Source organism: Mauremys mutica, chromosome 12, assembly GCF_020497125.1.
Source record: "Mauremys mutica isolate MM-2020 ecotype Southern chromosome 12, ASM2049712v1, whole genome shotgun sequence".
In the NCBI taxonomy this organism is placed as follows: Eukaryota; Metazoa; Chordata; order Testudines; family Geoemydidae; genus Mauremys; species Mauremys mutica.
Genome location: NC_059083.1, coordinates 51,732,263 through 51,749,456, shown reverse-complemented (window position 1 = coordinate 51,749,456; position 17,194 = coordinate 51,732,263). Strand labels below are relative to the sequence as shown.

Sequence of the window (17,194 nt, the reverse complement as noted above, 5' to 3'; positions counted from 1 at the left end):
AGCTCTGTGCCCTTTAAATCCCTGCCCCAGCCCCACAAAGCTCCAGGTTCCCCCCAGCCACCGGAGGCCCGGGCCTTTTAATTTGCCTCTGAGGGCTCCCAGCCACCTTTTAGCTGGAAGCCCCTGATTGATTTAAAGGTTCTGGGTCTCCCAGCCACAGCTGGTTCCCCAGGGCCTTTAAATCTTGAGAAGCCACACCTCTTCTGGATGAGGCCACGCCCCCCTCAGGACTCCGGCAGTACCGGTAAGTCCTGCACGTTACTTTAACCCCTGCCACTAGGTTCCTTGCTCCCAGGCCAGCCAATGGTGATAGGATGGGAATGAGGCCTGGGCCCCGCCCCAATCTCCTGAGTCTAATGCAGCTGCTCACCTTGTCCCCCATCAGCTGCTGGGCTTCCCCCAGGATGGAGTATGTGAGGAGCAGCCCAGACTGGCTGACATGCAGCAGGGGGTCATGGATCGCCAGCATTGCTGTCTGGAGGAAGGATTTTCTCTGCCCCTCAGAGAAGAATTTTCCAAAGACCTAAAACCAACAGGACACAAGGCTTTAGCAGATTGCCCAGAGCCAGCCTCAAGCCCTGGTGCCCCAAAAGGAGGGTAAGAGAGCTGCTGTAGCCAAGGCAGTTCATTCCCCAGGAGCCTTTCAGGGTCCCATGGCTCAGGGAAGCCTTTTTATTAAAAGGTGGCAGATGCTTAGGGACCAAAGTCTCCAGTGGCTCTTTCTGGAGGGCAATTTATCTCAGGGGCCATGATGGGCTGGAAATGGATCTCTAATGTGGGTGAGCAGGGCCCACTCTGCTGTGCAGCACCCAGAGATGATAGGGGACCCTGTATTGCTTGCAGCAGAGAGATCTCCTGCACCTCAGTGGCTAGAGGAGTGTGAGGGGGGAGGGGGTTGGAGCTGAGAAACCAAAGTTTTATTCCTCCCAAATTAGTGATTTCTCTAGTAGCTGGGTAAGACCTCTGCAGCTTCTTGGTTTCTTCCAAAGGGAATTCAATCTGCAACCTGACCAGGATAAGGAGACTCATGTCCCTGTCCCCATCACAGACACTCCTAGGAAACTTTTCTTCTGCTGCAGCCATGCAGCTTGTGGGAGGCAGGACAAGTTCACACAGTCTCTCTCACGTGGCGTCTGTAGATGCACTTGTAGATCCAGGAGCAATTCCAAGGTCTCCTGTGTGATGTTGACTCCAGTCTGGGGACACTGGATTATGGTGTGTTCCAAGGTTTGGATGTTCTCACCACAGCTGTGAGATGGAGGGGGGTGTCTTTGATTTTCTACTTGTGCAGCAAGTAGCCGCAACTTAGGGCAGTGACAATGTGCTTCTTTGGAACAGTGGCTGAGGTCCAGATACTCTGCCATTCCCTGGCCGGGTCTGGAGACATGAGGGGGGTGCATGTGGTCCATATTGGCTCTGGAGCTCACTATGTCCTCTACCCAGTTCCCAGGTTGGGGCATTCTGCTTCCTGACTGGCAATGGAATTGAGCAAACCCCACCTCCTTTCTCTGCTTCTACAGGGTGCAGGGAAGTAAACAAGGGTCTCATCAAGCAATAGTGACTGACTGACCCAGTGCTCTCCTCTCAGACACTTGGGGATCAGCCAGGGGGACAAGGAGCAGCGAGACACCCAGAGCCATAATCCTATTTTAGCTCACCCACCCGGGGATTGTCCTTATGCCACGTAGCAATGGCTTCATGTAAGACACTCAAATCACGGCAACTAGCGAGGTTCCAATGTGGGACCTTTAGCACCAGCCTGTCCCACTGGGTGCTGGATGAGGAACTCTGAGCTGGAAATAAGGAGTGGGCTCTTGTCCTGTCTCCAGGAGGCATCCACTGCAGGGACCTCAGCCAGCCCCACTCCCTGAGCTGGGTCATGCCCTGCCACAGTGTCCTTACCTCCCCCAACCTGGCTGTGTTCTTACAGCCCAGGAGCCTGCTGTCCTGGTGCCAGTTGTGGCACCACAGATTTTCTGCCTCGTGTATGGTCAGCCCTGGAAGAGAGAGAGAGACACTTTGATCATTCTGGTTGCAGTTTCTGTGTCCTTCCAATCCCATTGGTGGCTGCACAGTGGGGTGGAGAAGAACAGAGGCAGAGAGAGACTTGTCCTCCAGCTGGGGTCAGGCTGAGAGATAATCCCTGGGGTGCCCATTATCCATCTGTGGTCACTCTCAGTCCCCTATTGGGTTCTGTGTCCCAGCGGGTTCCTTACCCCTCTGTTGGAGCAGCAGCTGGTACAGCCGGTAAGTCCTCTCCCTGGCCTGCCAGCTGACGTCCTTGTCTGGGTCACTGACAAACAGAGCCAGCTGTGCCACGTGGTGACCCATCCTAGGGAACTCTGCTGAGATCTAATGGAAGGGAGAGGAGGTGGGACTCCATCAGCATTTTCCTGTCAGCTCCCTGTCCCCCCTGGGCCAGAAGGCTCCTTCCCCTTAGCCCCTCTGCAGGAGATGCTGGGGGAGAGGAGCCTGAGATAGACCCTTCATTTGCTCTGCTGCCAAGGGAGCCAGGAGCTGCTTTGGGATGCCAAGCAGGGGCTGGAGTATGGTCCCCTTAAAGGCCCAAGGACGACACTTAATCAGGACAAGAAGAACTTGACTCAAGTCTATCTCATTCCCTGCTCTGACTCTGCCTCCCCAAGAGGAACACTCTGAACCCACAGCCCCTGCAGCAGCAGATCCTACAGCCCGTTGGAGCCAGCCCGCCTACGCCTGGAGGCAGGAAGCTGGGCTCAGAGGTCACTTACGTCAAACTCAGGGAGGGTGACTGCGTATCTGAGCAGGGTTGTGCTGCTCCTAATGGCCCTGGCTCTCTCCTGGGACACCCTGGATAGGATCCAGAGGTTGACATGCTGTGGGGAAAGGAGGCAGGTCAGGATCAATGGGCAGGTGGTGCTTTGCAAAGAGCCCTCAGCCCCAGGGGCCCGAGACATTATGCGCAGGGGGAGTAGCTGAGTCATTGATCACAGAGCTTTAGAAGGGGATTCTTTCCCCCAGGACGTACCTTGTATCCTGCAGGTCACAACATGTGAGGGTCTCTCTAGACTGCGACAAGGTTCGGTGTCAGGGCTGGTCCCATCCTCCCAGAACTCCTGATTCCTGAACAGTTCACCAGAAAGGAGATTGAACCCTCTCCCTTCCCTGCTACTAAACTCCTTGGTGGGATGTAGGGAGTCACTGAGAGCACAATCCCCCCAGGAATTTCAGAGCATATCAGAGAGAAGGGCTGATTCCCTGGGGTCCTCCTGTTTCTCTAGGAAGGAGCGTGTGCCTCCTCTCTGATAACCAGCTCCGGAATCTCATGGGATGTATGTCTTGGGGGTGGGGGGAGGGGGGAAAGGTGGGTTTTCAGACTCGCAATCCCCAAGACAGCCATGGGCCCTGTGGTTAGTGCTCAACAGAACCAGGCAGAGCTCTGGCTTGAAGTCCCAGCTCCTTCCTCTGTCCCTTAAGAAAGCAGGACCTGACACTGCATTGCACTGACCTCCCCAACCAAGGACGCCCCACTGGGGACCCAGCTAGGAGAACAGAGTAGAAAATGGATCTTCCAGTCTCTCCTTACCAGTTCCCGCAAAGAGTTAAGGTAAAATTGGTTCCCACATCTCCTTATGGGGCTCACCTCCAACATGTAGTGGAGCCTGTCTGTGTCTGGGGATTCTGCCAGCAGGTTTCTCAGCACGGCATCCAGGAGCTCTGGCATGACTTTGTGCACTTCCTGCAAAGCATGGGTCCGAGTTAGGGAAACTGGGCCTATGCCTGCCACAGGATGGGAAGAGGGGTCTCTGGGAAGCACTGGTGAGACTCCCAAACACATATCCTGGCCTCTCTCATTCACATCCCACTGCAGGTAATTAGCAAGGATTGATGACACCTGGATAAGAACATAAGAACATGACAACGGCCGTACCGGGTCAGACCAAAGGTCCATCTAGCCCAGTACCTCTTTACCAACAGTGGCCAATGCCAGGTGCCCCAGAGGGAGTGAACCTAACAGGCAATGATCAAGTGATCTTCCTCCTGCCATCCATCCTCTGACGAACAGAGGCTAGGGACACCATTCTTACCCATCCTGGCTAATAGCCATTTATGGACTTAGCCACCATAAATTTATCCAGTTCCCTTTTAAACATTGTTATAGTCCTAGCCTTCACAACCTCCTCAGGTAAGGAGTTCCACAAGTTGACTGTGCGCTGCGTGAAGAAGAACTTCCTTTTATTTGTTTTAAACCTGCTGCCTATTAATTTCATTTGGTGACCCCTAGTTCTCGTATTATGGGAATAAGTAAATAACTTCTCCTTATCCACTTTCTCTACATCACTCATGATTTTATATACCTGCATTGCACATGCATTGATCCATGAGCTTGGCAGGTCTCTGCAGAGGGCCTTGTAGGCAGAAGAGTATGAAACAGTCAAGTTGCTATGGATGGAAGCTGGGCTGCTGAGCAAAACACGGCATATGGAAGAAAGAAAGAAAGAAAGAAAGAAAGAAAGAAAGAATCCCCCAGGGAGGGGTAATCCTCTGGAGGGAAGGATCCAACCCTGCAGCTTGTTCCATCTCTGCCTACCCCACCCCTAAATCTGGAGCTCCAGCAAAACAAGAGAGCAGGGACCAAGGACCACTCTGGAAGAGGAGGAGGATGGAGAAGGAGGATGTACCTGGATGTTGATGGTGTCCTTCTCCATGCCCAGGGTGAAGACGGAGCGAAGGGCAGCTCGCAAGAGGCAGGTCTCTAGGTCAGGCTCAAGGGCAGGTTTCATGGTGCTGGTAAGAGAGAGGAGCTGGTATTATACTGTGCAGTAATGGGGGTGGGACTGTCCCCAACACGGACACGAAACCACAGGGATATAGGCACAGGCTGGTGAGAATGGAAACTGAGGCACTGAGCTAGGGAATGACAAGGCCAAGGCATCACAGACAGACAGTGGCAGGACAGGAATAGCGACTGTTCCCTGGAGCCTGCTGCCCCTCCTGTATCTGAGCCCGGGAGTGAGCCTCTCCCCAAGGCCCCTGGAATGTTAGTGGAGTGAAAAGAACGGCCCAGCCAGGAGAGAGTGAACCTTCCCACCCCACCAGCTCTGCCAGAGGAGCCATTCCTGGGAGGTGACCTGGGAGTGGAAGGGACAGTGACTCCCAGCCTTGGGCCTGAGCAGCACTGGGGTTAGGGGAGCCAGCGGGGGGCGGGGGGGGCTGTCTCGGTACCTGAGGTTGCCCACTGCAACCAGGGAGTTGGCGAGGATGGCGCTGGGTGCAGAGTCTTTAAGAAGCTCCTCAATGAGCTCCTGTGAGACGTGAAGGAGACAAAGGAGCGTGAGAGATTTGGGCCCTACTGACACCTCCCAATGAGGAGATTACACCACCAGTGCCCCACATGGCCAGCAGGATCCCCCACTACCTCCTGCTCCTCCCATTTCTTCCTGCCCATCAAACTTGTCCCCCTTCCAGGATTCCTGCCCAGCTCAGTCCCAATCCCCTTCTTTCGTCCTCCCTGTCAAAACTGCCCCCGTTCAGCACCATCCCGACTCCCGAGCTGGGACCATGTTATTCCTTGAATTGTGGGGACCTGCCTAGTGTCCAAATCCCCCACGACTCCTACACAAGCAGGATCAGTAATTGGGACAGTGCCTGTGGGGGGAGGAGACCTCGGCTGTTGAGGGACAAACACCCCCATCTTGGGGGTCCCACATCATGAATGTAAAAGGGCCCCATTAGGGGTGGTGGATCATCAGGGACAAGCCCTTTGGCAGGGGGTGGGGATGCTGGGAAGGGACAGGAGAATCTTGGTTCCAGCCCAGTTGGGGAACATTTGTACCTTTTCTCTGCACTGGAGCTACTCTCTGATGACTTTGAGAGCAGCTTCATCTGTGGACATGTCCAGCCATTCCTCCTCCTCTGAATCCCTGGGGGTCCCTGCACCAGGGAGAGAAGGGAACAGGGTGATGCCTGCTGCCACTTGGGCAAAGGACAGGGGCGTGGTGGGGAGAGCAGGATTAAAGACCCCCTCTTCCCACCTCAGGCACTCAGGGCAGATGGGGCCCCACACCTCCCTCTCAGGGATCCCTTCACCCCCCAACAGCTTCAGAAGCCCATAGCCGAGAGCCCCCCCTCCACTGTCCAGGACTCCATGGGAGGTGCCGACTCCCCCAGCCCCGGAGCACCAAGGGACAAAGTGGCAGCAGCTCTTGATGCCCCCACCCCCAGTTCCCCTTGCTGCAGGGGCAGCTGTGTGACTGCTGCTGGTGTCAGTGGGGTTCACATGGCTCAGGCCAGACACCTGGGCTGGGCTGGGGACCCCCCCCCCGCCATATCACTGGGAGAGTGTCTGGGCCCAGGGGGTTCACATCCCCGTCCTCACCCCTCCCCGAGCCCAGCCTGGCTCCTCACCTGGAACAAAGCAGCAGCGTCCATCGGCGTCGCTGCTGCCAGAGTCCCAGGCGCTGCTGCTGTCCCATGCTGAGCTGCTGGTGCTGGGACAGGGATCTTCCACCTCCTGGCCTGAGGGGGCTGGAAGATCCTCAGCGGCCGGGCAGGGCGATGCCTCCTGCTGGGAATGAGGGCTGGGCTCCTGGGGCCGCTGCTGCCCACACAACAAGCCCCAGAGCCTCCCTGCCCGGCGCCCCTCCTGGGCTGGGTCCTGTCTGTGACACCACATCCTGAGCCAGCTCCATCTGGGCCTGGTCAGGGCCTCTCCCAGCTCGGAGCCTGCGCCGGGAGCAGGTTTTGTTCGCCAGAAGGCTGGGCCCTTCCGCCTTCTGGCCTGGATGGGAGCTGCTTCCCCGCCAGCGGGGTCAGAGAGGTGGCTCTGCCACTTGGGAAAATGGCAGCTACTTCCCTCAGTCTCTGGGGCCACCTGCAGAGCCTTCTTCCTGAACATCCTCAGGAGCCCGGCCATCCTGGAATAGAGCAGGGAGCAGGTGTGAGTCTGGGCTCAAGGCAGCCTTTCACTCATGGGCCTTTTCAGTCCCTCCTCATCCCTGCTCCAACCAGAGCAGCCCCTTCTCCCCCCCCAGGAGTGCAGGGAGTGCAAGCTACACGCACTGGCAGGAGTTCATTGCATGAGCTGCTCCCAAAGTTCCCCCTCCTAATCCCTGCTGCTGCTGCTGCAATATCCAGGCAGTCTCATCCTTTTAGAGCAATGGGGTCAGGCCCAAAGACCATCGGTTACTCTGGACAAACAGCCCCCTCCTGTCATCCCAGGCCACACTCCCCCGCCCAGGCTAGAGAAGGAACAGAAGCCAGGAGTCCGGACTTCTCCTGGGAAACCATTCCCCACCTCGCAGTCACAAAGACCCTAGGCACAGTGTCAGGGACTCGAACCCCAACAGCGAAGTTCGTTGTCTGACCGCAGAGAGACAGGCAACACCAGCAAGGTCCGATCAAAAGTTCTTTATTGACAAGTGCACGTGTCAGTAAAAGAACAGCTCGTATCCAAAGAGAACCAGCAGCCCTTTACAGCTTAGTATTAGCTTATATAGACAGTTTTATTATGTCATAGATCATTCACTTGAGCAACCCACCCCCTTTGTCTAACAACTAGAAATTAGACACCTTTTAATATATACGCATGCCTAGTCTCTACAATATTGAATTGTTAATATCTCAACAAGCGCCAAAGGTTAGGAATGTGAGGGAGTTAAAACACACCGAACACTAAACCAGGGAGTTAGAGTCAGAACTGTGAGATGCTTGTGTTTCTCATTAGTTCTTGAAACAGTGTTTCTTAACATAACACAGCTGGTACCAGCCCCCTCACTTATCTCACTGTTTCCCAGGGCTTTGTGAAACATGCTGCTTCTCAGTATTTTTCCACGCTCGGATTACCCAGAAACCTCTGTTAGCCTGACTCCAGTCAGGTTGGCATAACTGGGTTTTGTGCTGCATCTTTATTCAGGCCTAACAACAGGAAGACCAGGGGCCTTCTCATTCCGCATTGATTTCCATGCTCAGCAGCTCACAGGGTCTGGCCCAGCTCAGAGACTCTCAGCCTGGGGAACAGTGTCCCACAAGGGAAGGGCTGGGAGCCCCATTGCTGGGACCTTGCCAAACACACTGGAGATGGCTCTGGAGAAGCCCCTGCCCAGTCGGAGAGTGAGGGGTTGTTTGCAAATGAAATCCCCCTTTGGAGATGTTCTCACCCCCTCTTTCTGCCTCTCCCCAGACAGACGGGGGAAGCCACCGAGGAACCCTAATGCCACTCACTTGCTCTAGGTCAGGCCTGCACAACATGCGGCCCACAGAGGGATTCTAAATCCCATGCACACGGCACTCTGCAGGCAGCACAGAGCCCTTTGAATCCCGGCCGCAGCTGAGATTTAAAGGGCTCAGGGCTCCCCTCAGCGGCAGGAGCTCTGGGACCTTTAAATCCCTGCTCCAGCCCCGCAAAGCTCCGGGTTCCACCAGCCGCCGGAGCCCCGGACCCTTTTATTGACAGCAGCTGCGGGATCCTGATGTCCCAACATTTTACACACCTTCCTGGAGCCTCCCAACCTCCCTGGGCTGTAGCCATGGGACCCCAACCCTACTGATGGCAAATGGGCCTCAGCTATCGGCTCAGGGTAACACTGAGTGTCAGAGCCATGGATAGACCCCTTTCCCTAACCACCCCTCCCCTGCAGTGCTGATGTCCTGTCCAGCCACATTAGATGTTTGAGCTGCTTCCACTGGATCACCCCACTCAATGACTCTTCATTGTGGGGATGACACTGACTACACAGTAGAACACGAGATGCTCTTCCTCAGGCCGCAATCAGCTTTTCATAAGTTAGTAGACTTTATGGCCAGAAGGAACCATTAGAGCATTTAATCTGATCCCCTGCATATCCGAAGGCTTCCTGTATGTCAGAAAAGCGGGGTTTTTCTTTTACTCAAACATTTTCCAGAAAGGCATGTAGTCTTTATTAGAAGATCTCAAGAGATGGGGAATCCATCATTTCTTTTGGTAGTTTGTTTCAATGATCAATCACTCTCTTACAAATCTGGGTCTTACTGTCATTATACTTTTTCTGATTTCTGCTTCCATCCATGGGGTCTTGTCATGCCTGTCTCTGCTAGATAAAAGAGCCCTTTTATACTCAACATTTTCTCTCCATGAAGTCAAGCAACTCACCTCTCATTCTTCTTTTGTACATACTAAACAGATTGAGCTTTTTCAATGTCTCATTATAACGCATCATCCCCATCACTCAGTTATGAATCTTTTCTGTACCCTCTCCAATTTTTTAAACATAGTATTTAAAACGTGGACACAAGAACTGGATTCAACATTCCAATATCAGTCTCACCAATGCTGGATCACTTCCCTTTCCATACTCACTGCTCTATCCATCCAAGAATGGCTTTAACATTTTTTTCCCACAGTTTCATATGGACAGATTATGTTGAGCAGCTCGTCCACTATGGCCCCAAAACCCTTTTCAGGGTCACTGCTTTCCAGCGGACTGTCCCCCATTCTGATGGTGCCACCTGACTCCTTTGGTACTGGAAGCATGGGTTTGCATATGGCTTTATTAAAACCTAATTATTCAGTAAGTCTTTTAGAAGAACTAGCCCACTAGAGAGAGAATCATGAATTACGCAGACAATGAATGGAGAAAAGCAGCAAGAGCAATCAAACACATGTTTGGCTCTGGGTTATTTCCTTGGTCTTAAAAGAGAGTAACAAGGACCTGAGTCTCCTCTCTCACAATAGCCCCATGCTCGCCCAATCAGCATTGAGACTCTGAGAATCAGAAAGCTGAGAGCGCTCACCAGCTGTCCCAGGTCACCACCGGAGGGAGTCACTCTTAGAGCACTATTCCAGCCACATGTCTTTGGGAGGGCCTCCCGCAATGAGAGTTGGAGTGTAACACACCCCCCCTCACACACACACACATTCCACATGCACAGACAGGTCCTGGTGGTGAAAGGAGAGCAGGGGGAATGGACAAAGATGCAAGAGGTGAAGAGAAAGGAGGGAGAGACAGAGGAAAAGGGAAAACAAAAAGGAGAAACCCCAATGTCCCCAGTGATTCTAAGAGACAAAGTCCTAGGTCGGAAATAAAATGCTGCTCCCACAATCTAGTATCAGAGGGGTAGCCGTGTTAGTCTGGTTCTGTAGAAGCAGCAAAGAATCCTGTGGCACCTTATAGACTAACAGACGTTTTGCAGCATGAGCTTTCGTGGGTGAATACCCACTTCTTCAGATGCAAGGGAAGAAGTGGGTATTGCATCTGAAGAAGTGGGTATTCACCCACGAAAGCTCATGCTGCAAAACGTCTGTTAGTCTATAAGGTGCCACAGGATTCTTTGCTGCTTCCACAATCTAGTGTTTTCCTTTCCTAAAAATCAGCCGGCACCTGATGGATCAGACTGAACAGGTTCCAAACCTCTCGGAGGCTCTTACCTTCTATACAGGGACGTCTGTTGTCTAGCAAAATCAAGAAAAGGAGAAAACTCCAAAGAGGGTCCTCCTTGCGCTCACGTACATGAAAGTGAATTCTCTCTCAGTCCTCAAGGAGAGACCTTGAGAAGGAGACATGCTGAAGCAAAGCCACAGGGATCTCCAAGGTTGCCCCTGTCCTGCACCTCTGTCCTGCCTGGCTGATGTCAAGATCCCTCTGTGAGATCATCGCCTCCCCACCACATTTGTCCAATAGGCGGAGGTCCTGCCAAAGGCCCTTGTGATGTCACTGACACACCCACCCCTCCCCTGCAGTGCTGATGTCCTGCCCCTGTCCAGCCACATTGGATGGTTGAGCTGCTTCCCCTGGATCACCCCACTCAGTGACTCTTCATTGTGGGGATGACACCGACTACACAGTAGAACACGAGACGCTCTTCCCCATGCTACACTCAGTTGTTCATAAATTAGCAGACTTTATGGACAGAAGAGACAATTAGAGCATGTAATTTGACACCCTGAATATTGCATGCTTTCTGTATAGCATAGTAGCTAGTTTTTCACTAAACACTTTCCAGAAAGGCATGTAGTCGTCATTAGAAGACATCAAGAAATGGGCAATTGCCACCACTTCCCTTTCTAGTTTGTTCCTTTGGTGATTCATCCTCACTGTTGAATATTTCTGCCCTATTTCTAATATGAATTGGTCTCTTCTGAGTTTCCAGCCACTGGGTCTTGTTATGCTTTTCTCTGCTAGATTAATGAGCCCTTTAATACCTGATATTTTCTCTCCATGAAGTCACTCCAACACTTCAATGATATCACCTCCTGATCTTTTTGATAATCTAAACAAGCTGAGCTCTTTCAATAGCTCGCTAGCAGGCATTTTTCTCCAGCCCTCAAAACCTTTCATTGCATTTGCGTCCCCATCTCCAATATTTCAAAATCTTTTTCAAAGGCGGACATCAAAACTGGATGCAGTATTCCAGGATCAGTCCTACCGATGGTGTGTCACCTCCCTGTGCTACTCTCTGCTCTTTTCCTACATCTAATGATGGCGTTAGCCCTGTTCACCACAGCATCACACTGGGTGCTCATGTTGAATGGCTTGCCCAGTATGGCCTCTAAATCCTCTTCACAGTTAGTGCTTGTCATAGGTCTCACCCCCACTTGGAGCTGTTGGGTTCCAATGTGGGGACCTGCCTTGGTTTCCCTCTAAACTAAAATCCTATTTTAGATCTACTACGCTGCCACCATGTCATAGGTCTCACCCCCACTTGGAGCAGTTGGGTTCCAATGTGGGGACCTGCCTTGGTTTCCCTCTAAACTAAAATCCTAGTTTAGATCTACTATGCTGCCACCAGTCAGATTTAAGTGTCTGACACACTGCCTGTTCCCCCAACTTTCCCTGGGGAACACAGATTCACTGTCCCTGAATCTCTACACACAGGGAAGCAGACCACTTCCCCCCTCCCTCTCTCCTAGCCACTCTGGAGAGATATACACCGATTCAAATCCTTGACTCAACACAAAGAGGGACTTACCTCCCCCTCCCCTTCCCTAGTCCTGGAAAGAGATACCTGATTCAAACGGCTTGAATCAAACCCAGGAGGAACTCTCTCTTCCCCCCTCCCCTTCCCCTGAATTTCCACAAGAGAAGGAATTAACCAAGTCCAAAGAAAAGAAAAGAATTTATTAAAGAATAAAAAGAAAAGTCACTATCTCTGTAACCAAATGAAACAATACAGGGTCTAAACTTATCAATCTCTGGAGAGAATTCCCCCTCCTTTCTTTCTCAGTAAAAGCAATCACAGTACAGACTTAAATAAATTCTATAGCAAAACACAGAATTGCAAATACAGAAATAAAAGTATAAGAATACTAGTTCCTTGCTAATACTCACTAGCTTGAATAGAAGAATTTGTTGCAGAAACCTGGGAGGACTTGATTAAGATGTCTGGACTCTCTTAATTTCCAAGAGAGACTCTCTAAGCAAACAAAGAACAGGGGAAAAAAACTTCCTCCACACGGATTTGAAAATAATCTTGTCCCTCTTTGGTCCTCTAGTCAGGTGTCCACAGGTACTGCTTGTTAACCCTTTACAGGTAGACAAAAACCTTAACCCTTAACTAACTGTTTATGACAGTGCTTTCCTGGATACACATCCCCATTCTGTAGGTGTGGCCTGCATGCTTTGCTGCTAGGTATAGGGCCTTTCATTTGGTTCTTTTCAAACTTGTTTTCTTTGAATGGGTCCAGCTTATCAAGGGATCCGATTGCTCTGTGTCACTGCCCTGTCCTCAGCATTAATTACCACTCTGCTAGTATTTTATCACCCACCAATGTTAGCAGCAGTGATTTGATATTGCGTTGTAGTTCATTGATATTTATTTTCAAGAATTAATCCTTGAGAGCCTCGTCATATCCCTAGTACTCAGAACCTGCTCCGCAGAGCCCAGCGAGAAAAGGCCGTCCAGCCCAGCTGTTCCATAGGGGCTAAGCACAGAACAAACTTAGGAGTTTGTGTTATCCATAGGTTCTGAAAAAGAGACGGGGGTCATCAGCTTACAAAGACACTCTAGACCGGTAGCGTAGACAGGCCCCAAATGTATCTAAGTTTCCTGCCTTGCAAAATAGGAGAGAGAAAATACATAACCTTGATTAGCTTTATTTTATAGTTGTGGAAACTGAGGCACACAGAAGCAAAGAGATTCGCTCGTGATCAAAAAGCCAGGAATAGAAAACGGCAGATCTGCTGATAGTCAGTCCTGGGCCCTAGCTGTGTTTATCCTGGCCTCTCTGTTTCAGCTCCAGTAACAACCCGAGTAGAGGTTTTGTTCTTCTCCATGTTCTTTAACTTCACGTTACTGCAGAAGAACGATTTTTTCTTACCAGCTGGCTCTAACGCATGTAGATGTCTTTCCAGAAGATGTGCTCTGGCTCAGTCACGTTATAGGTTTTCTGGAGGAAGCACTCGGTGACATTCTAGGTCCTGTGTTATACACACGTTCTAGAGCCGCGCTGTCCCCGCCCGCTGCTCCTTCTACCAGCTCTGCAGATGCCCCTCCCCCAACCCCCAGGGCATACGCCCAGGTGACGGCAACCCCCCCACCTGCCACTATATGATCTCCTCCGACCACCGCTTCCGCTACCATCTATAGCGGCCGGGGCCCCTTCCCCACCTTGACCAGGAAGCACGGCGTCCGTTGCCTCCTGGTGCCCGCCTCGCCCCATGTGGAGACCTACGTACTGGCGTTGGCGAGGGTAGTGGGGCCCACTGCCATTGAGGTGGCCTCCAAAATGTACAGAAAGGTCATCTTCTTCCTAGCATCGGAGGCCGCTGCTCAGGAGGCGGTGGAGAAGGGCCTGGTGGGGGGGCATGTTCGTCCCCCTGGAGCTGTTGGAAGACCTGGGTGTCCAGTTAGTCCTGACCTCCGTCCCTCCCTTCCTGCCCAATGCTGCCCTGCTGCCTGCCCTTTCTACCCTGGGGCCACCAATCTCTGTTATCAGCTCTCTTCCATTGGGCTGCAAAGACCCCACCCTCCATCACGTCCTTTCGTTCCGCCGGCAGGAGCAGCTTCAACTGCCGCCGGCTGCGTGTGATGGAGAGGCGCTCGAGGGGTTCTTCCTCGTCCCCTACCATGGAGCCCACTACTGGGTGCATTATTCCACAAGGGAGGCCCGGTGCTACCTCTGCCGGGAGAAGGGACACATCCAGAGGGACTGCCCCTTGGCCCAGCACGGAGGGTGTAAAGAAACCATGTTCCAGGGGAGTCACAATGGTCTAATGATTATGGCACTGGACTAAGAATCAGGAGACCTGGGTTCTATTTCTGCCTTGCTGGGGAAGTCAGAAATTCTTAGTGTACAGACTGTAGATTAAAATAGAGTTGACTTCTTCAGGGACAAGAAACTGTCCAGAGCTGTGGTATTTGAGGCCCTTTCAATTATCCTGTGCTGGTTCCATCAGGCAGTTTGTGTTTCCACTGCTTGGTTTGAGTCTCTCTTAGATCTCCAAGGAGACCTTTGAGTGATCTGGTTAACGGTCTCTGGTTTCATTGGAAAGACAGCAGAGAACCCAGGGAGTTACAGAAGGTTCTGGTCACCCTGCTGTCGTCTCTGTCATATGCTTTGCAGGAGTTAATACAGGATCTCATGCCAGGCAAATGCCCTGCTTGCATTGCACTTAACTTTACAACTCCTGCAATGAAGTGGACCTGAGTGGATGGCTTCCCATTAAATCAAACACTTTGCATCTTTCCCCATGTTAAATACACCTGAAGTGTTTTAAATATTCACCAACCTGATTGTTTATCATGATCTTTATTTATTATTGCTGCACAATAAAGCCTCTAATCAGCTCTAACACAGTGCAGCAACAACTTCTATTGCCCGCTGTGCTGGCACAGTGTCAGCGTATTTATGCAAGTTTTCAGTTGTGGAAGTTTGGCCTGTATTTACTTATGTCTGAAAAACACCAAAAGTTAGATTCTGATGGTGTGGAGACATCAACTATTATAGAAACCACATTATAACATTTACTTTGCTTACTATATATGGGATTATAATAAAAATGTCATCGGAAAGATCAAAATAACTCTAGCCTGTGTTCTTGCACACAGGTTGTTAAACCCTGGGAACTGCTGAAAGCAAATTTAATCGGACTATATCCAGTACCACAGAAGCGATACCAGTGCATACTGACAGCTACAGATGATTTTTCAAAAGAGGTAGAAGAATTTCCACTTAGAACTTTGACAGCACATGAGGTGGAGAAGAAAATATGTAACATTATATATCAACATGGCTGTGCAGAGCAGATATTGTCAGATCTAGATTCTGAATATAATAATGAGGTAACAGTTTACATTTTCACTATATCGTCAATTACACAATCATGGCTGTGAGACGAGAGCTGTTAGCAGCTACAAACTGAGCCCTTTGGAAGCCAGTACCCTGGTCGCTGAGCACACCCTGGGCACCGGGTGCAGTTAGAGGAGGAGGGACTGAGCAGTTTGGGTTTGGAAGGGCAGAGGGGATCATTTGCACCTGTAGGGAGCCTGAGGAGGTCACTAGCTCAGTGCTAAGAAGAAAGCAGCAGTATAAAATTCTCAGTTGGAGCAGGAAGGGGCCCCTTGTAACTGTTGCTATGTTGTGATGCACCATAAAAAGTAATAAAGACACTTGGTGGAAGTTCCCTGGCAGACTGGAGGCTGCTTACTTCACACAGAGGTTTGCCAGTCAGGGGTTGCAGGAACTGATGGGGGAGCCCATTCATAGTTAGAAATGTAAAAATGAACATTGCCTGCAATCTCTTCATGACACTTCATACTGTAAATTGTGAGTGACAACACATTTTTGTGTCTTGTCAGATAAGTTAATATACAACATGTTGTTTACTATTTGCCAACTTATTTCCCCATGTAATAACACAATAAGATTGGATAAGGGAACACAGTAATTACACATAATTCAGTGAAAAATAAAGAAAGGAATGCAGATATTTCTGAAGGAAATTTTATGGAAAAATTATCTATTTTTAGATTAATATTTCCCTGTGTTAAATATTAGGAAAAACACAAAGCTTCAGCAGCCCATGCCACCTAGACACCAGTAGACTGGATAAAAAGCACAAATGAATCCATTTAAAGATAATTTTAGGGTATTTATTTTCAAGTAATCAAGGTATGTTTAGGGTACTCTCTCATGGATGGCATATTGTGAATAAATATTCAAAAATGAATTATTACATTGAAAATGTTCATAATGCATCAAGTTTAAAACAAAAAGGAGTCCTAGCAATGCCATGTAATGTGCCTCCCCTCAGACTCTGCTCAGCTAGATCTTGAAAAAAATAGGTTTAATCACTAATTTCAAAGAATTAGATCAATCAGTCGCTATTTTTACAGAGAATTCCAGAAGGTGATGGACAGAACCCAGAGGAATTGTGATGAATTTCCTGGAGAAACTTCCTTTTCTTTGTACTCTAAACCTCACATGACAGCAAAAATATCACCCTTTCAACTGATTTATGGCCGAGAAGAAAGGTTTGCCAAAAAGCTTCACCAAATTTCATGTTATGTGTCATTAAGTGTCGGTGTCTTTAATACAATTAAGTTAATTTGTGAAGATTCAGTAAAGGAACACAACCCCTTCTCTATTTCTTTATCAAACTACATTTGTTGTGTCCTTATAACCAAGAACATGAAGAGCCTGGCAGTATATTGAAATCAATAGTGCACAGTGACAGTACATTGCCTGCAAATAATATTTCTAAAGAAAAATAAACTAAAAACTGGAGATTGTAGAAAAGATGTCTATCCATAGGAAGAGAGCATTTGAGGTTGGGGACCATATTTTGTTAATTGATGTGAGAAAAAGAAAGGAAGGGTCATATCTTGATTACCAATTATATGTAGCTAGAAAGTTAAAAATCACATGAATTAATGCTGACAGAAGTTCAAAGATTATTATATAATCTTGTGTGAGTTAACTTAAATATATTGCTTAATTAATTCTACCATTTTTAACCTATTAATTTTCAAAGGTGTAGTGCAGGAGGTGGGTGCATGTGCCCTGCCTTCCAGAGAGAACCAGTCAAGACAATAAAGAGAGGGGGAGAGGGAGAGAGAGCAGCTGCACATGTGTGTAGTTGTGATGTTTATGACACATACATTGTAATTGAACAACCCAGTCTGACAATTTAAAAGTTTATTTTGTTAAGATAAATATTTTGGATTTCTTGAAATTCCACAATTGAAATACAAATGATGTTATTTAGAGAAGTTAAACTTCACTATAGATTTGAGGGAA

General features: G+C 49.7%; 1 protein-coding gene across 2 annotated transcripts in view; it reads right to left on the bottom strand.

Annotated features, from left to right (window-relative positions):
- Positions 1-17,194, bottom strand: part of LOC123345337 — a 716,016-nt gene that overhangs the window by 497,734 nt on the left and 201,088 nt on the right. The window contains exons 1-7 of one of the 2 annotated variants that reach the window (XM_044982128.1): positions 10,385-10,549; positions 6,388-6,896; positions 5,816-5,913; positions 4,662-4,767; positions 2,217-2,352; positions 1,903-1,997; positions 371-523 (exon numbers count right to left, since the gene is read on the bottom strand). In XM_044982128.1, the coding sequence (XP_044838063.1) occupies positions 371-523; positions 1,903-1,997; positions 2,217-2,352; positions 4,662-4,767; positions 5,816-5,913; positions 6,388-6,411 (612 nt within the window). In that variant the 5' untranslated portion in view covers positions 6,412-6,896; positions 10,385-10,549. Of the gene's footprint in view, positions 1-370; positions 524-1,902; positions 1,998-2,216; positions 2,353-4,661; positions 4,768-5,205; positions 5,286-5,815; positions 5,914-6,387; positions 6,897-10,384; positions 10,550-17,194 lie in introns of those variants that run through there. The other variant, XM_044982129.1, reaches the window with a different exon arrangement.